We start from the raw sequence: 24,611 nt of genomic DNA on the forward strand, positions 1-24,611 counted from the left end.
CAGGAGGTCATTGACTCCAACTCCTTGCTTTTGTTCAAATGAAGGTAAATAATGGAAATTAACTGTTTTTTTGAAATCAAATGTTTGCTCAAGTTTATTCTGTTCCACAGTTACTACAGTTTTTAAGAAAAACATTCAAATTGACCATATGCCATGAGAACCATCCCATGGAGCAGTGAAATTCAGAGCACATAAGTGTTTTGCTTAGTGAACAAGTTCCAAGAACAGCCTCAATTGTGGTTGTGTAGTCTTATTAAGAGGACTCTGAGGGTAGATAAGGCCTTGGAACCAGTAAGGCTGCACACGATAGATGGAGTAAGAAGCAAATATAAAAGAAGAGAAACACTGAAGAGAATGCAAGAGAAAGAAATGAGAGGTAACAGATGGAAAGGCTTTCCTTTCCTGAAACCTCATGCACTCTCTGGATTCCCAAGGACTTTGTTTCTGTTAAAATAAGGTATTTAGTAGGGGAAACCAAACCATGTAGATCAATTGCTAAAAAACCCTGAGGCATGGCACTAATTTCTTCCACTTTCTCTTAGTCCCACCAGTGGCATGGCTCAGGAATCATTCATTCAGAAAATTCTACATGTTCTTCACCTCCATTTTGCTTTATATTCCTCAAATGGTATTCATTACATCATCACCATGCAATTACTGGACCATGTCAAGCTCGGGCAATTTTTGTAGACCAAATATTGACAAGAAAAATACCGACAACTACAAAACCAATATGCAATAAACAAACATAACGCATACCATGTTCTAGTCTTTCGTAGTCTGAATCCAGAAGAAATGTTTTAAATCGATTTGATATGTGATGAAAAGCCAGAAACTTCAGATAATATTGATTGAACTCAAACTCTGTTGGGTATTGGTTATGGATCTAAAAAAAAGGAAAAAAAGGAAAAAAAGGGAAAAAAGAGGATATTAAGGTATAATACAAATAGATATGTAAGAAATAATAATGTGAAATATGACAGCAAAACAATTCCCCTGTGAATGCTGACTTGTCGGTACACACAAATCCTTCTATATTTTGCCCAGAAATATTTTAAAGCTAATTAAATTCATGTATTGTCTATGCTGCAAAAATGTTTCAGAGCAGATAAAACCCCCAGGATTCTTCAAAGTAATCAAACTGGACAGAAATCTTTTACGATAACTCTTGAGACACCATGTAACTTCACAGGCAAAGATGCTACTTCTGGATGTAGCTGGAAATCAAACTTTAATTGGAAGGTTTTGCAGTGGAGTTCTTGCTATTACTCAGAACCCAATGTAGCAGACATGTACAGAGGTAACGCTGCAAATGATGTTCCATCTACCATTACTGAAACAGCTAATTTCTAAAGTACTTGCTAGTCTACACACACTTCTTCCTTTTCAAAATACGCACCAAAACATTACAGTAACCCCCCCCACAACATACTGAGGAGGTGTCTTGCCATTATTCTTTTAAAACAGTAAAAACTATGTAACGTCTTAAATTGTTATCCTCTGTTAGGCTTGGGATCTAATTCAGTGAATGTCTCCAACAGGAGTCAGGAGCAGATATTTAAGAAGACAATACAAGATTATCAGAGTACAGCACTGTGGGGTAGTTGGCTCTTCACAACTGCTTCCTCTTGAACATTATCAGAAAGAGCCTGGTGTAAGATTTTAAGCATGAAGTTTAACATTCATGGCAAAATTTTTTAGCATTAATTCTTCATGATATTTATACTTGATATCCATACAAAATTCAAGATTCTAAAAATCTTGATGAGATATTGCTCACAGAAATTTCATGTGTTAATTTCAAATTTAAAATTTACTCTTCAAGTAAGTTTAGGAACTGTGATCTTTATTTTCAGAATTAAGCATGGTAATTAACTGAAAATTCTTAATTACAATGGAAATAAGTACAGTTTGCAATCAAAAAAGAAATTGCTGATGGAATTTCACATTTGAAATATGTGCCACTGTGCTTTATCTAGCTTCATATCAAACTTACAAAATACCTTTAGTTCTGCAATTTTCCCATGTCTCATCTTTTGCATTCCCACCACTCTAATTTTCCCATTCCGTCTTTTCTCTCTAATCTCTACTTATCAGTTCCTCAAGAGAGAAACAGGGTTTTTTGAGGAGTTATGGAAACTAGTATTGGACTACTTGAAACTCCTTCTGTTTAGATTTTCACATGTGCCAGCTGAAAAAAACCCCAACCAGCTAAATAAAGAAAAAAAAATAATGCATTCAGCAAGGAAAGGTTATCTACCAAATGTACAACAGTGACAGGAAAATCCCTTGAACAGAGCTATAAACACATAGACAGCATTTCAGTCACAGAATCTGTTGTTATCATATCTCAATATTAGCTTGTGGCTAGGCATTTAAAATGCTAAGATACTTTAAGATTTCTCAGTTCAATATACCCACACTTACTTTATCCCCACTTCTCCCCTGATACAAATGACTACATGCCTGCATTGTTTTGTAAGAATAAAGCTAAGCTAAATTTTTTCTATAATAAATTCAAGACTTCAACTTCATAGACAAAGTAACTTTTTAGTTCTCTTTAGATGAAAATATAATCCAAGTACACTAATTCTGTTCAAATATGACTTTTGAGCTGAAATCCAACAAGCTCTGCATATGTGTGTGCATTTAGACACATATACACACATGTACAATTACTTTAGTATACATTTTCTCCTTGTATTAGAAGTTTTCTTCAAGATATTGTAAGAAGAAAAGGCTACATTCTGCTATTTGACGGGACTTATACAGGGTCCTAATTTCTACTTATGGTCCAATAATTATTTTAATACATTTGAAGAGTTACAAGAATAAGCTGCTACTAAAATCCTGTCACGGATCTAGGTGTTGTGAGTGATCCCTTTTCTGAGATTTCTGGAACTACAACTAACTAGAAGTTATAATAATATAATTTACTTTTTAAGTGAAAACAACTATCATCTAAAACATTTCTTTGATAAAGATGAATAATGTAGTTATTGTTATTGTTTGTGTTTTAATGGCTGTGGCTGATTTCAGCACACTTGGAGATGGGAAACATGCCACAGCTAGGTGAAGAGACTACTGTTATTGATGGTTTGTTCAGCTGCAGAGCAGTCTGCAAAATTTAAAACATGGCTAAGCTACCAGGGGAAAAAGCCCCTGATAAAATACAGCTCCAATATCAGAAATGATAAATTAGAAATTTAACATAGGAGAAAATAATTGTATTAATTTAAGCAATTAAAAATAAACATAAAAGAGAGATTTTTATTACTGTAGGCAACATAACCACTTAGGTTGAGGTTAAATATAGTTGGTTTCTCTCTGATAACTCTTTGGTGCTGTTTCAGTTAATTCATTGATTTTAAGGGATATACTAAAAATTTACATGTAAGTAAGAAGCAATGTTTTATACTTTACAATTTCAACACATACCACCTAGAAAGGTAAGTCTACAGGGTCAGGGTATCTTCAAAAATTACAACTGCATCATCTTTTAAAATGCTTAATCTCCATAATACATGAACATTTAAAACCTGAGTAAACCGATAGGTATTTCTAATATTATGATTACAGAAACTCAGTATTTTAGAATTCTTATTCAAATCACCACGTTCCCAATTAACTTAAATATCTCCTAAATGTATTTAATAATCTTACACTTCTACCAACCTTCCTTAGTTTTCCAATACACATTGGTTTTGTAATCCCATTATATATAAATATTTACTTATTTTAATTAAGAAATATAGTACTCCAAAATGTCCTGTGCTAGTAATCACTAAGAGGCTACTCCTGCAAACACTGGAATAAATGAATACATCTACCCTGGGAGTAGCACACTCACCTCCTCTTACACAGGGTGCTGTAACAGAGCTCCTTACTGAGCTTAAAAGAAGTCAGTTCTAGAAAATCATTCAGTTTTAATTATATTTAATAAATTACCAAATAGATACAGAAGAAAAATAAGAAAAGCTTCCTGCACTGACATCACTTTCATAAATTCAGTCTTCTTAGAAGCAGAGAGAGTATCTGCCAGATGCTGCTATTGTGAAAGAATGATTTTGCGTTAATAATTCAGCTGACACCTGGAGATATTGGCATAAACAATGACTTCTTACAAGATGATACAATTTAGGAATCACTGCTTCATTTGTTTTCTCTGTATCTTTAGTTTAACCCATGACATTTAATGCACATACTGGCTCTATGGTGACTTTCTTACTGCACCTAGTATGTTGAGACTATAATGGTGAGAAATATTTTGAAAGAACCAAATGTTTATTTCCAGGGAATGGGCAGTTTTTTTAAACCTGATCATAATATATTCCACTTTGGGGTCAAGTTGCAATCTAATTGGATTCTGTAGTTGTCTAACAAGTTGCACAGAAACCAATGAAACTTAACAGAAATATTCAAGTACTAACGTTAATTAAATTTATTTTTCATAGTAAATTCCTATGAAACTTCAACCATTAATTTGACTTCAAAAGTAATTTCCCTAGAGTTTACAACCATACTGTTAGAATTTGGTAAGTCAACACTATGCCATCATGAGTTAGAAGACTAATCTTTGTAAGTCTATTTCTAGAAAATATACTCAGAGTTGCATTCCAAATCAGACTGTAAGTAATTTAGCTTAAAGATTTTTTCTAATAACAGACAACTCTATATTATCTATATTACACTGATTATGCAGTAAAGCTGTGTTCCCATGCCCTTTCTTGGCTGAAGATAACACTGGCTGAAAAGATTATAACCCCTAGACAGCCCTATCTTTCCTCATTAGAAGTTACTGCCTCCTTCAGATTGACCTGCTGAACTGCTTCTAAATCCACACCCGTCAAAATAAGACGGTCTTTTCTACCAAATTTTTTCTACCATTTTGATTGGAAAAGGCAGGCAGGTTGACATGAACCCCTTAGCTAACAGACTGGAAGGGTAGTATCTCCACCAGAGGAGAAGTGATGAATAGGTCCAGATGGCCTGCAGGAGGTAATCTTTAGCTGATATAGTTGCAGCCAGGGCATGTGGACACAGCTTAGGACCAAACCCCAGAAAGTACAGAAATTTCTGTAAAATGTATCTGTTAATAACTTGTATACTTTATTTTGCCTCTTAAAGATAGAGAAGAGTCAGAAACCTAGCGACATGCATCAAAGCTGCTATCTGAGGTGAATTACAAATGCAACGTTCTTCTATTTCCTTGACACATTCACATGTACAGTAGCGATATTTTAGGCACCTTGCAGCTTGAGGTAAAATCATACCTGACAGTTGTTAACAGCAGGGATACATCCCACTTTACATTTCACCCTAACTTTTAAAGCCAGGATGATTATAATCCATTATACCATGTTCTTAGAACTGCAGATTGTGTTAAACATAACTTAAAGAAAAACCAAGAATTTTGCCATGAAGAAAACATGGTACATTCTATCTTATGACTATAAACCAAAATCCTTGAATTTAATTTTTGTTTTTGTTCTGGATAACCCATTTGTTTCCAAAGTTTGTGTGACCTCTGGACTCGAGAAAAAAATACTGTACAGGTAAGGCATGGATAATTTCCTCGTTTTTCTTTATGCCAACTTTTTAAGATTTATTACAGTAAAACTGGAGCAAAGTGTTTCCAGGGTCAGAAAGAGGATGTAGGCTATGTCTACATTAGCAAGTAATTCAGAGCAAAACGAGTACACAAACAGACTGAAGCAGCTAGTGCTGAGGTCCCTGCAGCTATGCTACACATTTATTGTTTTATTTTGGACTAGATTTAGTCCAGTTGAGTTGTTGACACCATTGTACATTGATGACACCCATGGTTTTAAGCTAAGTGATGTATCACCAGTTTAGATCCTTTTAAGAGCTGGTGAGTGTTTATCATGAAGCAGAAATTTTGGGTTAAATTCTTCCAAGAAAAATCCAGTACACATGCACCAAACCAGCATCAACAAATGGTAAGGGGAGATGCTGGAGGGTTTAACTTCAAAATTACACTAATGCTTGAAATCAAATGTAGGTTTACTCCATTCTACTAATAGACAGTGTTATCCAGTCAGCTCATTAAAACTTGGAGAAGACATCTGACAGCAGAGAGAATACAGCGCCAGACGAATGATTTACACGCAGAATTGAACGAACAACCAAGTAGATGGGTTTCAATATTGGAAGACATGGCTATTCTGTTCTGTTGTAGCCACTGCAATCAAGAATTTGTTTTTTCTACTTCAGAAAAGGAGCAATAACCTTAAGCTATTGTAAGGAATAGTTAGTGTGACAACTGGGCAGATTAACTTGTTTGAATGAAAAATGCAGTAATGATTCTCTTTAGAGAAATCTCCCCATTTCAAATAAAAATTAACCTCAGGACCACATCCATTGTGAAATTGATGGAACAGGAGATGTGACAAATACTTCTAAGGTTTTCTAATGGGGAATGCTGTAGGAATCAAACCAAATTCCAAGTATATGATTTATTAACTTGCAAGACAGCAGTAATGATGGCTGTCAGTGTTTAACGTTGGGATACAAACAAATTTTTTCTTTTCTGCAACATGTTCTTCAGTAAGTCTTTATTCATCTTCTTATAAGCTCATTCATTATCAGTCTCCCATAGATATCTAAAGATTGTTTTTCATTGGTTTAGCAAGTTATTTAATCTGTTGACTTTGCTTGCAGCAGAGTAAGTCTACTTGCTGACTTCTCTTTCATGGTCTACTTCATGCAAGTATTCATTATGAATGTCTGTTCCCAGTAAGGCGGCTGGTGCTTTAACAGTCATCTTCTGTGAGAGACAGTTTAATAATGTCCAGGAGTCTCTTCAGCTTTTTCAGTGAGAAAAATGAGAGAAGTGGAAGAAGACAGACATATGGACAAGAGGAACTATGCAAGCTCCTATCTTGTGTTTGCATACACAGAGACTCTGAAAAGCATTTCTATTTACTGGTTTGAGATGAAGAAAAGGACAGACTTTAGAATTAACCTGAAATGAGTGTAATATTCTTAACCTAACTTCTTCCTACAGGACATAACCACTGGTGTTCATCTGCTTCTGAACATGCAGTATATATAAAAATAATAACATCTCAGGACCCCCTGGTTTATAGCTTGTTGCTTCCAGAACTGATGGAGTACAAGGCCTCTTCAAAGTCCACCATCAAGCACAAGGGATTAAAAACTGTCTAGTCACTGTACTAACAGTCAATTTCTTCTTCTGAATAAAGGTACTCCAGACTGCTAAAAGCCAGTCTTAAGCTTAAAAAAATTCTATTTGAAATCTCTGCATAAATGACCTTAAAAGATCCATAATGCCAACCATCCCTCTTAGTCTGTTTTGTGTGGATGGGTCAGTCTCCTCTGGGCAACCATGCTAGCTCTTCCTGAGGTGAAATCCATTCACTTTAATAAAACCTAGAGGAGGAGGTTACCAGTCTTCTCTCAAGCCATTATCTATAACATCTGAAATAGTGGCATCTACACACTTATTTATGAACCCTTCTGGTAAACTAAAATTAGATGGAGATTGACTTACCTGATGCACACAGTCTAAAAACTGTAAGAAAACAGGAGCAAATCCACTACCCTGACAATTGAGAGTCAGATTACTACGTTGACTGAATTTATGACCAAAGGAGAGCCATTCTTTTTCCACCAGCATTCGGAAGCCTTCAAGTGTCCTATAGAAGGGATCACTGAGTAACTGCACCAGAGATACTACCTAGATCACAAGACAGGATATACTGCGTTAAGAGTGAGAGAAGTTAGGAGAACACTTTAGTCAATGAATATAAATATTCCAGAATCTGTTTATAGTTCAAGGAAACAAAAGCCTTCATATGAACTCAATTACAAGTATTTTACCACATACATTAAGTATTTTTATAAAACAAACCAAATACTATCTCACATGAAAAAGCTTCAATTAAATTGAGACTTTACGATATCTGTAAAAGTCAAACTTGAGCAACTATAGAATTTGGAAGTCATTATAATGCTTACCATGTTTAAATTACATTTGAAATAAAACCACTTTCATTAATTAAATAAGGATAATAAATTTTTATAAAATAGTATCTGCTACCTCAGCAAATAAAGTGTTAAATAATTGGTCCTCAGGGTGACTTTAGGGTTTCTGCAGTGTTGCCATGCTATGGTGCTCATCAGCCAACTTCAGCTTTTTTTTATAGACAGCATCTCAGTAGACTTTAAAATGGAGCACAGACTTCTTTCACTTCCAGCTACACATGTCCCCTTCTCTATTCTTCATTGTTTGACAGTAATTCCAATAATTATGTTAACATGCTTTTGTAGGTTTGTTTACCTGGTATCAGGATGCTGGCTGCACATGAAGTTTTTATTTACTAGAATTACGGATATCTGTTTATCTTCTGAATTATGAAGCAACTACATGGACACAATGCATCCATTAAATGAGGCAGTGGGTCTTCATTCACCTAATCTATAGTTTGTTTCAGAAAGTTATCTGTTGTGGTGATCTGTCCTTGCAGCAGGTGTTAGAGTCACTTTGGCACAAATTTAGTTTTCCTCTTGTGTGTGGTCTCTTAACTTCATTTATGGAAAGTGAATGGCAAGAGAAAGAATTCCTCTCCTTCCCTCCTGTGTTTAAAGTGTGCTATGTTTACATAGATAAATGAACAGTTGTGGCAACTTTCAGCTTTCATTCTTACATATGGTCAGGTGCAGGAATGCAGATTTTATATCTAAGCCGTAGAACTGTAAGTCCATCAGGACCTTTGGAACAAATTCATTTTAAGGAACTCTTTCATGGTATAAATTGCAAATGAATGCAAGGATTCATGCATTCTAGTTTCTTCTCTGCTGCCACAACACAAATTTATTAATGTTATACCAAATTATTGGTCACTTGTGTGAAAAAGTATTGCCTGGTGTTTTTTCTTAATATTTAGCTATTTCAAGGTTTTAATAGCAGCTTACTTGTGCAGTAATATCCCAGCCATCTTCCAAACAAATCATAACAGAAGAACCATTTTCCAGGAGCTCAGAGATGATCACACCCAACTGCATTATCCTGTGAAGCTATAAAGTATTACAAATAAGTAAAGTATAAATTTCTAGATATTATCAATAAATAGAATCTTTTCATATTTAATATTAAAATAAGTATTCTGAAATCTTCATATAGCACAGAGAAATGCTGTGGGATGCAACAGGTTAGAAAGCTACAAAATGTAACAGTCTCAGGATTTTCATCTGAACTACGACAAAACTAAGCAAAAATTTGAAGATAGGAACTTAAAACTATTAAAACCTATGAGTACTGTAATAAAATAGCTGTCATAAAAAGGAGAATGGGAACAACACAGTTGACAGATTTATTGTAGAGAAATTCCATCCTGGGCTTAACACTAAAATCGTTTCCTGTGAAATGTTAAGGTTCCATAAAGTCACTGAATACTTTGATAGGAGAACCCATGTAAGATATTTACAAGGTATTTCTAATGCTCAATCCCATGGAAGTTGGAAATTAATTAACTGAATAATAACAACAACAACAACAACAAAAAACCCACAAACCTAAAACCAAACACATAAAAATCCTATTTCTATAATCTGGAAATAGTTTAGATAGATTAAACAGTGTTTCTTATACTTGGGCAGACTGGCTCAAACATATGGAAAGAGGACACATTAATTATTTGCATTCTAATATTCATTATGCAGTGATACTAAAACTCCTTGAGCAGGTGGTTTAGTTAATTTTTCTGTGAAGGGTTACTGACTTGAATGAGATTGATTCAAACATGATAGGTATAAGCAGGATAAAAAATTTAGGTGAATTTGAGCAATTTTATCTTACTATGAGACTTCACATTACTATTACTAAAAGGAAAATCTATATGATGTTTCTACTATTTTTGTCATACTACGACAGCATTCTTGGTAAACAACATAATAGACAATATGTAAGCAATTCAGTTTTTTACAGTAGAATGAAACTGCTGTTTGCAGAGCACTGAATGCAATCCAACCAATAGCAGCAGTAGGAAAGACGAAAGCCTGAAAGAAGGGAGAAAGCAGTATAGGAAAACAAATAAAAGATGGCAAGAGACATCTAAGATCATTTATGCAGGGGAAAAAAGTAAGTTCAGAAAGTACAGAAGGCACAGGAAAGTGACTCAGGGAGAACAAAATTAAATTGGAGAAAGTAAGAGGAAAAAAGATCAATCAAACAACAGTTAAAACCTAGAAAATTCAACCCGCTTTAGGGCAGTCTGATTTTTTCCTCTTAAAAAAGGCCTAATCCTATGAATATTACCATGGAAATTGTGATGGAAAACACTTAACTCCTCTGAACATTCACATAGCCATTACTTAGAAAATAAACTCATTTTCCTGTAATTTTTAATAGGAAAAGATTGAAAAGAGCACTGCTTTTAAAACCAAGCAGTTTGTTTATTGTTCTATACTTTCTTAGGCAGTAGAATTGAAGAAAGGCTATTTTTTGCTGTCCTTAATGAAGAAACCGATATGCAACCTGATTACAGATTCAATATAAAAAAAATACAAAATCCTACTTTTATCATTTTTATTCAGAAGATAGGGCAGCATTTCAAATTTCTTACATATTCACATCCCTATAAAGAAATATTTAGCCTATACAGTGTTAAAATCAATACTGTGTAACTTCCTATTGCCCAGGAGAGGAAAGCTTAATACAATAAAAACAAAGTTCCGAAATGACAGATCTATGTTCTTTCACAGGAATAGCAGAAAATGTGTCAAATCAGTCATAAATTAACTTTATCACCTAAGTCACATGTGACTTGATGTAAACCACAGAAATGTGGTTCAAATGTCACACAGCTAGCGTGTGACATTACGATCTAGTCTTGAGCAGAGAGTGATACGCTGTTACTTTTCCTCTCAAATATGCCAAAAGAACGTAACTCCAATGTTCTAATCTCCCTTTGATCTGTGTGCTGCTACGGGGACATGTTTATTTCATCGAAGTGACTTTCAGGTCATTTATTTATACTTATCAACTTGCTCAACTACTCTGTGATTGAAAATGTTCACATGATGAGGGAGTCAAGGTTTCATGCTCTTTCCACTTGTCCTCTTCTTGCAGAACGTGGTGGCCAGACACAGCAATGAGCAGCTCCTATGCTCTCTAAGGAGTGATCACACCTCAAGGGAAGAAGTTAAGCCACTCCTTGCACTGTAGCACATTTCAAACAAGAGTACATTTTCTCATGCGTAATTACTGAAATGACTGTGTTACATGTATTTCCTCCTTAAGAAATCAGTAGAAGAGTCTATTCTGTTTTCTTTGATTAATTGCATTTGAGAAGAATATATTCAGCAGAGGGTTCCAAACATAACATGCAACTGTTAAAAAACATTCACTATAATTAAAATGGTTTTAGATTTACAAAGAGCTGACTTTGGCACATCCTTCTTAATTTGAATCTTGCAAAGTTACTTCTAGTCTTGCCTTCGTTTGGTTAATCTTTATGTAAGGGAATATGGGATAGGGAAGTAAAGGAACAGATTCAGAGAGAACAGATTAACACACACACAATCCCCTCTCCCCCGCAAACACTTCCCCATATCCCACAACAAGTAACAGATGCTAGCTTATTTGTTAAATACTTGTGCATATGGAAATTCAGGGTGGGAACATGTATGAAGAGTAGAATATTGGTTTTAAAACCAAAAGGCTCGTTTATTGTTCTATATTTTTTTCTGATTTTTAAAATATATAAAATAAGAAAAAGCAGATAAAATCAAGACCATAAATCTATGTAGGCAGAAAAAATGGTCACCTTTACTTGCGTACGTGTTCCGTGTTACAAACCATAAATTATGTTATACAAAAATGCCTCTCACATTTGTAAATGTTATGATTGTATTAAAATAATAATGCTTGTGTAATGACAGAATTGATAGAATGCAAAACAATTAAAATGAATGAAGAAGAACAGCTGGTTAGAACACAATAGTTCTCTGTCAGAAGAGCCTGAAATTTATTTTGTGTTAGCAGTACTGCATATAGATTATTAGAAGTACCTGTCATATAAATTACCTGTGGGAACCACTCTGACTCCCCAAGTGCTTTAAGAAATGTTGCCTCAGAATCTGTAGGAATAGTGCTGGGAACACAAGCTCTCATCAGCTTTTTAAAGCTTGCCTTTGTCTGTCGGATGTCACTGAATTCAACAGGAACAAATTCACAATTCAAAGCAAAATCAAGTTTGAATCCCTGTTTGAAAAGGACAACAGCAGATGTAATTTAAAAGGGAAGCATATTTTTCACTTACAGTCTTGTTAAATCTCAAAGTCTTGCCTGCTTTATTGCTAAATATTTCAATTCCTAATTAAAAATCTGTTTAGTTAAACACCTGCCCAGGATAATAAAAATCTTTAAAACACTTGCAAAATGTACCATAATAAAGTACCCATCTACTATTCATAACACCAGAATGTACTGCACAGCAGTCATATGTTTAATAATAATAATTATAGTAATAATAGTAGTAAAAAACCAAAGTCGAGTGATAAATCTATTGAGTTCTTTATACACAACATCATATGCTTCCTTTAAGATTTTTAAAGCAAAGTAACAAAAAATAAATAAAAATTAAAATAACTGCATGGATGACATACCAACAGTGCAGGACAGATTCTAGTAGTTCAATAAAGCAGGAAAAAAGTAACCCCCAAATCCAAAAAGAACCCCCAAAACTGCAAACTAGCTGACTCATCTAAGTGGTCACTGCACATTGAGACAGTTTTTTGTCTAAAGTACCTAGTTCAACACAGAATAGCAGTCAGGGAATAGCTGATATAATTTCCAAGAGGTATGTGAGATTTTCCTAGCAGAATTCTTCATGTTTTGTTTTACTTACTGCACTTAGAAAATGAGCAATAAGAGAGGACTTAAGAGATCAAGTTAGCTAATGGAAAAAAAACAACTATGATGAAAAGGATAATATGGAGAACATTATTAGGAAAAACAATTCTCATGTGCGAAGCATCACTGAAGATCTTCACAGCAAACTTTTTCCGTTTTCTTCAGAAATTCTCTTTCTGGAATTAAACTTGGCCTGCAAATAATCTTCATTAAGTTGCTTCATAGGATGCCAAGCAAAAATGTAGGAAAGTGAAAGCTCAGATTTAGTTCTGTTTGTATTTTGGCATGGTTCAAAAACAAATTCAATAGCTCAGCTAGCAAACTTGCTTTTTTAGAATGCTGAGTTGTAATAATGTATGATAAAAGCAATCGAGAAAAGTAGCACAATTTCCTTAAAATGTTATATATTTCTGTTTGTACCATCAATTTATGTGACATGATATTTAGCAGAATAAAGCAGGTCCTTATAGGAATCAACATCAGTAATGCATGCTCTGCCAAGCCCTTTACAAAATCAGCAAATTCCAAGTTAGTAGGATGCTAACAAAAGCTAGGAAAATACTTCACAATCAAAAATCAACACAATTTCTTTATACAAAAAAAAAAGTTGAATTGATCTTATCGAATAGATACAAATCAGTGAGAGAAGGTTCAAAACAATCACTTAATCGCTATGTAATTTTATTCTTATATTTGCTAACACAATACACTTTTCCTTAGAAATGCCCAGAGATGACTCAACTTCTGCAAAATTATATTATTAAACAAAACAACAACAAAAAAAGTGAAAAACCCGTAAACTCTAAACCAGCAAGGAAATCATCCAGCATAAAGTAAGGATCCTTGAAGTATTGATTTTTAAACTATTTCCAAATTATATATATCCTACTGGACTTCAGACTGTTTCATGTTGATCTTGTCCAATGCTTGTTGTTTGTACATCCAATAGTCAGCTCTTTTCATATTCTGCTTAACAATACACACCTGTATGGTAATATATTAAAAATATTTTAATCTATACCAAGCACTAACATATTATCCCCACCCAGTTTGTGACTGCTGATACATTAAACAACTTCCGTTTTTTGCACAAGTGGTCTAAAGGGTCACTTCAAAGCAGCAGACTAAAGATGTTTCTACTACATATCTTTAGATACATGATTGAACTCTTCACTTATAATTCCTTAAGAAATCAAACAAATAGAAATGTGAATAATTGTTACTACTGGATTATGGCAATTTAATTCTATGCAATCATTTCTTCTGCATTAATCTTCCTGTATTCCTTTTCATCAAAGTGTCTCCTTTGCCAGAGCCTTCTGGGGGTTACGGTAATAAAAGAAGACTTAACAAGATAAAAAATTGATATGAATAGACCTGTTTGAAAACTTTGGGAAGAACGTTCTCCAGAAAAGCAAATTAAAATGCCAACTCAATAAAACTGAAAAATTTTGCAGGAAAACAAACAGTTTTCTTATTGTTCAAAAGAACAGTTTGTTCTAATAATGATAAATGATGTTTACTTTCAAAATTTCTGTTTAGTCTTATGTTATATTCTGATGCTTTGTTATATTAAATCAGAACACTTTGATTATAGACTTAACAGGATATTTCTGTAAATTATCATTATGCTAATTATATTAGAAAGCAATAGAATGTCAAAAACCTAGTTAAAAATGACTACTTTGTGTACCACTGTGTAATGAAGAAACCAAAAGGAAAATGAATCTGCAAACCAATGATAAAAGGCACAGTAAAAATGGAATAAGAACTAATACCTGTTATATAACCATCATTTAAAAATACAACTGAAAATACAAATAACATACAAAAGAACATTTGAAATTACAAAAAGTCAAAATAGAAAAACATTTGCAAAGAATTTTGATTCACCATTCTGATACAGCATGATTCTTCCATCTCCTGTTATAACATAATTTCAGAAAGAATTGAATACTGATGTATTTTCCTCCTACCAATAACTGCTTTTTGAAGTTATATACTTCAAAAAATACATAATATTTTATGTATGCTCATATTTTGAATAAGAAAGTAGTAAACAATTGATTTTTCAATCTTTGAATGCAGAGATTTAAAAAAATAATCTGCAAACATTTTCTGAAAAAAGTAAAACTACCAAGAATTAATTTTTTCTTAAACAACTGCATCTAAAACACTAAAATCTACCCAAAAAGGTGTACGAAACTGTAGACATCATGGTCCTCTTCATGTAATCAAATCAGGATGGACAGATTTCTGAGTTGGCCTTATTCACATCAATTTGGCTTCATGCGAGTTCAAGTGCTGCCCACAGTAACGAAGGTTTTCTCTGGTAATCGCTTTCCTGACTATCAACATTCCATTTGCTTCATAACATATTTCAACACATCAGGAAAAATAAAATTACACTTTAAATTACCAAATAAGTCTGTTTCACGTTTCCCAATATAGAAATCACTGAGATGACAACTCAGCTGAACAACAGATGAGTAGTCAGCAGAATCAGAGTACAGTAGTATGTATTTAGATGTAATTAAGTGTGTCTCTGAAAGCAAGAACTTACAGATACAGAACTCCAGCGCTTCCCTTGGAATAGCTCTGAGCAGTCTCTGAAAGGAGCAGCAAGCTCCACTGCCGCTAAACCAGCCCCACTCCATTTGCCTACAGTCCCGTCATTCATCTTTATCCCAGCAGCTACACTGAGCACAGCCAAACTCTGCTGCCCTTGCTCCCTGCAAAGCCAATGCAGGCAGACAGTTGAGACAGCAAAGACACGGTGACTTCTGAATATGAAGGCTTTGCTGGATGCTCTGTTGCCTAGCAATAATGTATTGCCTTCCTAGCCGTGTCTTTCCCAATTTGAGTGCTCTTACCTTGTACAAAAGCTATTCCATTCCTCTAGACATCTGTTACCCATCTTTGTATCTCTTAGCTCTACTACACGTCAGCACTTGACCAAAAGTGACAAATAGGGCTCTACTCGCAGAACTTTTGTGAGTTCGAGCCTGATCTTTAACTGCTCTTTAAGATAATTTAGTATATTTTAATTTATGTTAACTTGGTGGTATTATGTAACCACAGAGCTTGATTTCCCCCCTCCCCAGCCGCCACCAAGTTATACAGCATTAATTGTTATTCTGCTTATAGGAATAATCCTCATAAGGGTTTACACCTTTAGGACAGCTATCCATCCGCTTTATCTACAATATTATTTACTATTTTGTAAAAACATCAGGGTTATTAAACTCAAGCCAAAGAAAAACTATGTTAACATTAAAAGAAAAAAGTGCCATTACCCGTAACTGAGATTTTTCTCCAAATATGTAGAGAGCTGCTTGCCGTCTCAAAAGCTGACTTTGCAGAAAAGTGCTGCTACTGTAGGAAGTGGTGTTATCTTTCCCTGCAAGTCTTGCACCAACGTCAATGAATGGAGTCTGAGTGTTGATGAACCGGTTGCTTGAACGAAGACTTGCCCATACACCTTCACAAAGATGAAAAATATTTAAAAACCTCTTTGTGTGAGACACTGGAGATCATAATTATTAAGGCTAAAACACAATTAGGAATGTAGAGTGCTTAAACATGTCATTTGCATCCCTCATAGACATAATAAACAGCAGGTAGTGGAAAGAAATATTTTCATCACAAAAATTGTCAAAAGCATCCTACTGCATTGTCATTTAACCTAAGATACTAATCAAACCGTACAGCGCTTTCTATTGGAGAGAAAATGGTTGCTAAGATATCACTAATATGATAAAATGAATCACAACTTGCAAGTAATTAATGTCCATTTAAGTGTTTGGAAATGAAATTGCTAGTGTTCTTTTCAGAGATAAGGACAAAAATTTGATGTACTTCCTTGTCAAAGGCACATTGTTTTGGAAGTCTAACTAGTAAAAATATTATATAATAATTTTCTTCAAAACCAGAAATAGTATCACTTAAAATTCCATTATCTAGAATTCTTTTGTTCCTTTTGCCTTACACAATGTAATAGTATCAACCGTATCGTATTATAATGAAAATGTATACAAGGATGATCAATTCAAGTATTACATTTCAGGATAAAGTATTCCATATTTACTCTTGAAATGCCATGATTAAAATGCAGAATGCCATGAATTTTAGTTTTTAATTGTCCCTGTCTAACGGACAATTAGAAATGAAACTGAATCTAAGGAGGTTATTCTTTTAATCGTGTGTTTCGTGACTATATTCTAGCAGATGTGAATACAGTACAGTTGTGTGAGTAGAGAGAAGGATGCCCAGAAGATTCTAGAAGTTTTAATCTGGCAGTTAAGATAGCCGTTACTCTGGCAGAAGGGAATGGTACAGAAATCTCAAAGCTAGCAACAACATGAGGTGGAAACAGTGCAGTGTGACATGGAACCACAGAATTCCATTTGAAAGCAGCACAGCAATATTTGAATGCCATTGTACCAACCTAATAACCTGTGCCTCTCAACAGCAGTTTTAGTTCGCATATTGTGCCTTGCTGATGCAGCTATATTGTCATTTCCAGAGGAGGCGATTCCTACAGCACACAAACATGCTCTGATCTGATCATGCTTAACCAAGTTTTGTGATTTCAACATAAGTTAAAGTACCGATAAACCAGATTGCCAAGGCCTGTTTAGCACTAGCAGAAGAAAAGACAAGTAGTAAATATTTTTCTGTTCCTTACGCCTTAGTTAGTAACAATGATTTTGTGAGACTGTTTTTGTGTGTCCAATGTGAGGTATGTGAAAGGTACTTGATTTTCAGAATATAAACAGCACTACTTGAAAATCAAATCCCTCAAAGTATACTACACTAAAGTGAAATTCTTTAACCCAATATGCAGTAAATCAGATTTTCAGAAGACAATCTTGTCCATAGATCTGTGAAGCAAGATATCAAAAAATGGCACCAGAAATACCTCGTAGTAGTAGAAATTTAGATACTACAGTACCACCACCCCCAACCCCTTCAGGAAAATCCAATAATATGCATAGTTAACATTTCTTGCATAGAAGTAAAAGAGCTGCAGAAAACAGTAAAATTCCACTGAGGTAGCTCAACCAGAAAAATAATTTTATTCTATTTTTTAGAAGCAGGATTATGTTTCTATTAAAGAAAAATTCTATACAGTAATCCTCAACAGGGACTTGTCTGTACAGTTTAGCTTGTCTGTCTGCCTGTCTGCCTGTCTGCTGATCTTAGATGTGAGCAAACAAATAGGAGTAACTGAGAACGGTTGGCTGGGAACATATGAATTGGTAACAGTTCTAAACAATTTCCACTTCAAAGACAGCCAGTTTTATAAATACCTCACATAGTAAAGTAGTATGTGTAGTATAAACTTTTGTTCCACATCTCAACTACTACAGCTGAAACAAGAAAGACTTCAGTAAGCAGAAATCACAGCAAGCATTTAATAAGAGAAAAAAATTCTTGTTCATTTGGTATGAAAAAATGCTAGCTCCAACACAGACAACTGTCCCCAAAGATGATACATACAAAAATACACCGTGTCACTTTCTAACATTTTACAAATGCAGGCCATCATTAGTGCCTGTAGCACATCAATAGTAACAAAACTGGTTACAAACACATGCAGATGAACATGTTTACCAGTGATGGATAACAGTGATTAAAAGACACAATTATATTCCTATTCTAATTCTGCCTAATATCTTATTTTTTGTTAGCAGTATCTAGCTTTCATTATTTGGCATATACCATATTATTATGACTTTCTAATTTGGCAGAAATCAAATCTTCCCTGTTCACTTCAATTAAGAATAATTTCGGAAGGAACATTCATTGACTAGGTAACAGTATTTCTTAGCTATTTTCTAAAGCAGTAGGAGTACTAAATGCTCTTTTGAAGAATTAATTTTTTGCTGTTTAAAATTTTCACACAGAAAATTTTCTACGTATCACTCCACATTAGATCATAACATTATTAAAGAATAACATGGTGAAGTGTGTGACTAATCACTGTCACTGCATCATACATTCAATGGCCAACCCCCCCCCCCGACAGGAAACAAAACCACAACACTGAACTAAAACACCAAAATTTTGTTAATGCAGAATCAGGGCTTTCTGTCAATATCACTTTAGCATGTATTAACATATTGTAGTAGTTATGGAGATGGTAGAAAAGAATGTGCTTTCAGGACACAGAATACAGTACCTTGATGGACTCTTCCCTTAGTTGCTGATTTGGAATTTGAATGAGTGAAACATTTATCTCTGTACCCAAGCACTGGTAGATAACAGTTAAGACAGAAGGAGGAGGAATGGAATGCACATTGCAGCGAGACACATTGCAGGAGAAAAGAAAAGGGTTACTTATTAATTTCCAAAGATCTAGTATAAATTGAATTTCTTTATAGCACATGATTTATCAGACAGCACAAATCTTAGTCATCACAAGACAAAACATCAATCAAGCCAGAAAACCAATATAAAATGGGAAGGAAGTACCCATTTATCAAAAAGGAGTAGTTTTCATTGTCATTGCAATAGTCTCAAACATGTAGCACAGCCATCATGTGTTTTTCCATAATTATAATACCAAAGGAAATGTAACAATTAAATCTTTCTGCTGCATACTTTATTGAAAGCTTCTATCCAGCTGAAAGTTAGCTTAATTAAAAATCCCAACCTTAGTGTTTTTTTAAAAAAACTGTTTTAGTCTATTTTAGGTACATAATTTGATGGACCTCAAAATCAGAGTGCAAGATGTTAGTTCTATATACCTACAAACAATTTTAAAGGACTGTGTAAAAGTATATAACTTAGAAAATATGTAGTATCTATCACACAAAGAGATTTCCTCCCCCCTTTCAAAAATTCTCATTTTCAGTGGGAGCCTTACATGCTTATGAGAGAGTATATTTTTGGTTCAAAAGCCACATCAACACAAGCAACTTCTTTTAATACAAATATTCTATTGAAACATACTGAAAGTGTTAATGTTTCCTGCTTTGAAAACAAATGTCTGAGCTGAGTCTGTATTTATTAATTATAAATATCCTAGTATTTTTCCAACAGCAGCAAATCATACTGAGAAAACATTTTATTCTACTAAATTACACAACAATGCCAAGTAAGAAGTGCTGTTCTGTAGAACCACACTATACTTATAAAGTAATATAAGAAGAAAAGGTATGTATTTTGAGTGAACTTACAATTCTTATGAAAGATATCAACCAATATATTGCAAAAAAAAAAAAAAGGTCCAAGAATGAAAATATATTATGAAATATAAGTATTTGTCCAAATATTTTGGATCAGAAACAACTTAACTGGGCTTTAGGCAAGTACTTTGTTACAATGTTCCAGATAAAATAAAAACCCATACCTGACAGGGGCACAAATATTCAGGACAATTAATGAGTATTCAGAACAATGACAATTTTTAACATTGAGAAATACTATTCAAGCACCGGCACATATCTTTTAACTTAAATTTTAAAAGGATGTGTATTAAAAATACATTGGCTGGCACAAAAGATAGAAAAAGTCATTTTCAGTTGGTATATCATAGCTGAACCTGGCTTTTGAGCCATGGTATGTGTAAGAATAAAAACAAGGAAAGAGGGAGGGATCCAGAATCAAAACCAGAAAAATACTGCTATCGTATTTTGTACAGTGTAGTGCAGAATCCATAGCTGCTTGCTATGATAAAGTAAGTAGCTAACCCCATTGTCTTTTTTTTTTCCTTTTTCTTCTTTTGCTTTTTGAGTTATTCTTAGGAAAATGAAGGAGAAAGAAATCACCATTTTTAGACTGCCTGCATAAGTCTGTTTTTTCAGCTGACCAAAAACCTGTATTTTTGGTCCCGCATACAGTCTCGTGACACTACTTCACATGTGAAATAAAACTAGCTGTGAAAAAGCAGTAAAAAACTTTGCAATAATAAATCATGTGAATCAATTTGAGAACAACAATTTTAGTGATTCTATATACTTTGTGTATTTTAGAGTTTCTTCTAAACAAATCGGGTTAGCTAATCTAAAAACCCTAGTGTTTACTTCTCTACAGGGAGATGCTCCCTTTCCCTGTTCTCTCTTACCCTGTCAACTTCTCACCTTCACTAGGGCTCCCATTGTACTTGTCAAACATTCTTATGTTTCAGCAAAGTCCTCATGTATCCTGCTGAACTGTGAATAGACTGCAGATGCCGGTTTGTAATTACACCTTTCAGATATACAGAGCAGGTGTGGCGCGAATCCAGCAAGACACAAGATAACTTCTCTGCCCTCTTCCTGATTACTGCTGAAATTTATCCGAGACTTCAATGTCCAACAAAACAACACGTCTGTGACTTAATACTGCCTTAAGACTCCTTTTTTCTTCACTGAGTAGCAACAAACTCATCCTACTGCACTTACCACAAACTCTAATCCCAGAAACCAGCAACAGTTATTTCAGTAATCCTTCTATCTTCAAAAGACAAATTCCATGCAGTCAACCAGCAAGCTTTCCCTTACTTATCTGGAGCACCTTCACTGCCCCTCAGCACCACTTTGCTGTTGGCATTTTTGTCCCAACACGAGGGGATGGAATACAACCCGTCTGCTGTCAACTACCCAGCATTTTCACTATTTCACAGTACAAAGTCAGGCTGGGCACAGCCACCAATTCACCTAACAATTCCAGACACTATTAACTCCTGTTCTCTAAGGTCCCTAGCCATTTTACCTATCAAATTAAAATCACTATGTTTTTTCATCTCTGTGTACTACAATAACAAGACAGTCAACAGAGAACATAAACAGAACTTTTAGATATATACTATGATTAATGAAAATGCACAGAATTTTCCATTTTCTGGTGATCACCATTTACCTGCCCTTCCTCTCTTCCCTTCTGCTACAATTCTCACACAACTTCTCTATACAGCTCTGAGTATTTTCCTTTCTTCTTTCCTTTCTCCCTCCCTCCTGCCTTCTTCCTTCCTTAATTTCTCTAATCCCATCCATCTCTTTTGGAAGTTTTTCTCTACAAAATTGTTTTATTCTTCCCCATAGGAAGCTACAGTTTTTCTACCACACAATAATTTAGGTTGGAATGGACCTCAGCAGGTCAAAGTAAGTCTAACTAATTTTAGATGAGGTATTGAAAAGGAAGAAAAGCAACTTTTAGATGCTTAGCAATAATTGTAAGAGGAGCCTTCAGAGATAAAAGGTAATAAATGAAATACAAAATGCTCCCTTTTGGGAAATAGATTCATCCCTATCCTAACATATATTTAAGGAATTTGATGCACTAATTTATGCATGTATTGCACATAAAAAATCATAACAATTTCATCAGACTAGAAGAGTAAAAGTAGTTGGAATCCACTTAACAGAATGAAAGCTTCTTGTAGAAATGACACTGAGAAGCCCCTGTACCTAAGAATAACTATTTCCAAAGAACGCACTGTATCTCCCTACTTATTATGCCTGGCCACATAACTCCCTCCTTTACCTAGGGTAAAATTATTCAAATAGATTATTTGTATCTTTATGAAGCATCAGCTAATCTTCAGCCAAATGCCAGAATGATCTGTAATTGGAGATTCTAAAGTGCATTCAATCCTAATATAAAATATGCATTTTCAGGCCATACATTTTAGACAAATTAAAAATATGGATGAATCACAAAGTATTTAGAAACACAATTCCTAATTGAGTGCTTAATTTTCCACTAATTTCCAACATGAAACAAGCTTTATTTCAATGGTAAGTACAGGATTTAAAGAGAAATTAGATACTTAAATAATGTTATGGACTAAGGCTAATCTGTAATCCGTATTTTGTTGTTTCAGAGAGTAATGAATCGGTAAGCAGTGTCATTATTTTTATTTCACTAACACTTTGTTATAATTTATTACTTCAAATAATAGACTTTGAGCTAGTCTTACTAACCTCCTCGAGCAAAGCTATTGGATAGATTTACATCCAAATGTCCTGGCACTACCTGCTTAAACACAGTAGACATTCTTGAAGCCCTCCTTTCAGTGCCTAAAGTCAGCCAAAAAAAGAATAGAAGATTAAAAAACTACAGTGTTACTCAGACTAACACTTAACATAACTGATAAAATGTCCTTTTTCACGCAATACAGCTAATTCTTGCCAATTTTGTACTTCAGATTTATTTTTTAAGTCAGATGTATACATTGGCAACAGTATGGAGATGTTAGATACAGCTAAGCAATCGACATATTTTACAATAAATGAAGCAAAGCATGCACACTTTGGGAATGGTGTTATTTTACAAGAAAAGCCACTGTTTGGCTATATTAGGCCAATTACCACTAACTGAATAAGACAAGACAGACACAGTTTCAAGTCACATACTCCTCTTTCTAAGACATTGGGGTTACCTTCATGTAAACCTTACCGGGTTTCATCACATAACAACTGAAATAAAACATGGATTCATTGCTTCATGCTTCCACAGAAGCTTAGCTCAAATAGTATATTTTGAAAGAGTTTTCACTGCAAGTAAAGCTCTACTTGGAAATGACATTAAAATCCTCTTATGAGTATGTAAAACACACGAAAATGCCTATATACCTTTCTTTGCTGCTGCAGCTAAATAGTGTATCTGCTCATGTAGAACCTGAGCTTGCAATCTCATATTTTCTCATTATATGAAATAGAGTAGTATTTTGCATTCTCTTCAATTTGGCAGTCTCTTATTCAATATACAGTTTTCAATACACTTAATGTTATAAAAGACTTTAAAGTGCATCTTTGCTTTTGATTCTGTTATATAATATAATTGTTGCATTTGATATAAAAAAAGCCTGGAAAGTTTTGGCATTTTGATATTCTGGAGAACTTTTATTTTATTTGTTCCAGAATTGTAATAAATTACTAATGCCTCAAGACTGGCCATCATACTCAAGTGAATTTCATCAAAAACTATGACCCACAGGTAGATAATCATTTACTGTCAGATTAAGAATACTGAAAAATATTTTGGGAAAGATTATAGACATCCTTTATATATGGAAAACACATTCACAGAAACTAAGAGTGAACAAGCTATCTAGAAAGTGTAACAATAAAGAAACAATAGAATTCATACGGGACATTGAACTAACACCAAATCAGAGAAAACTCACTTTTCAACTTAACCATAGAAAAGAAACCAAAGAGACCAAAGAAATATATAAACCAATTTTACCTGGAGACAGAGCAATTGTTGGTCTAACAGTGAGAGTATTACTGCCATTCATTTTGCTGTGGACGGATATCACATTCAGTAAGGCTTGTAGGTATTTTTCCTGTTCTATACTGCTTGAAGATTCTAAAGAAGCAGGAGCTAGAGCCACAAGAAGAATGGAATACATTAAAATATAAGTACATTTATAAACACATAGAATAGCAAAATAAAAAGCTCATTATGTAAAGCAGAGATTGAAAATGTCATGGTTTGTCTATCAAAGGTTCAAAAAGCCATTCATTTATTGACAAAGAATGCTCAGATATTCATCACCTGGCTGCAGAGCAGCACCCAGCAATGTTCTCTTGCACTCTACTCCACAAAGCTAAACTTCCGAAAGAGTCTTTTACCTCATGGTCACTACTTAAAACATTCATCATTAGCCAGTGATCAATCAATAAAACCAGAATGGAGATGATGTAGTTTTCCCTTCACTCTCAGAACAAAAAGTAACATTTCTAAGTTTGTGCTACTTGTCAGCAAATTTCAGCCTTTT

General features: G+C 34.3%; 1 protein-coding gene across 6 annotated transcripts in view; it reads right to left on the reverse strand.

Annotated features, from left to right (window-relative positions):
* The window catches only part of SBF2 (SET binding factor 2), a 286,112-nt gene that overhangs the window by 17,633 nt on the left and 243,868 nt on the right, over positions 1-24,611 (reverse strand). For 2 of the 6 annotated variants that reach the window (XM_030039020.2, XM_030039019.2), the window contains exons 28-35: positions 24,077-24,214; positions 22,810-22,905; positions 19,083-19,154; positions 16,195-16,379; positions 12,071-12,247; positions 8,959-9,060; positions 7,535-7,720; positions 760-886 (exon numbers count right to left, since the gene is read on the reverse strand). In XM_030039020.2, coding sequence (XP_029894880.1) covers positions 760-886; positions 7,535-7,720; positions 8,959-9,060; positions 12,071-12,247; positions 16,195-16,379; positions 19,083-19,154; positions 22,810-22,905; positions 24,077-24,214 — 1,083 coding nt within the window. The remainder of the gene's footprint in view (positions 1-759; positions 887-7,534; positions 7,721-8,958; positions 9,061-12,070; positions 12,248-16,194; positions 16,380-19,082; positions 19,155-22,809; positions 22,906-24,076; positions 24,215-24,611) is intronic. The other 4 variants (XM_030039025.2, XM_030039022.2, XM_030039023.2 and 1 more) reach the window with 3 other exon arrangements.

This window comes from Aquila chrysaetos, chromosome 16 (assembly GCF_900496995.4).
Source record: "Aquila chrysaetos chrysaetos chromosome 16, bAquChr1.4, whole genome shotgun sequence".
Classification (NCBI taxonomy): Eukaryota; Metazoa; Chordata; class Aves; order Accipitriformes; family Accipitridae; genus Aquila; species Aquila chrysaetos.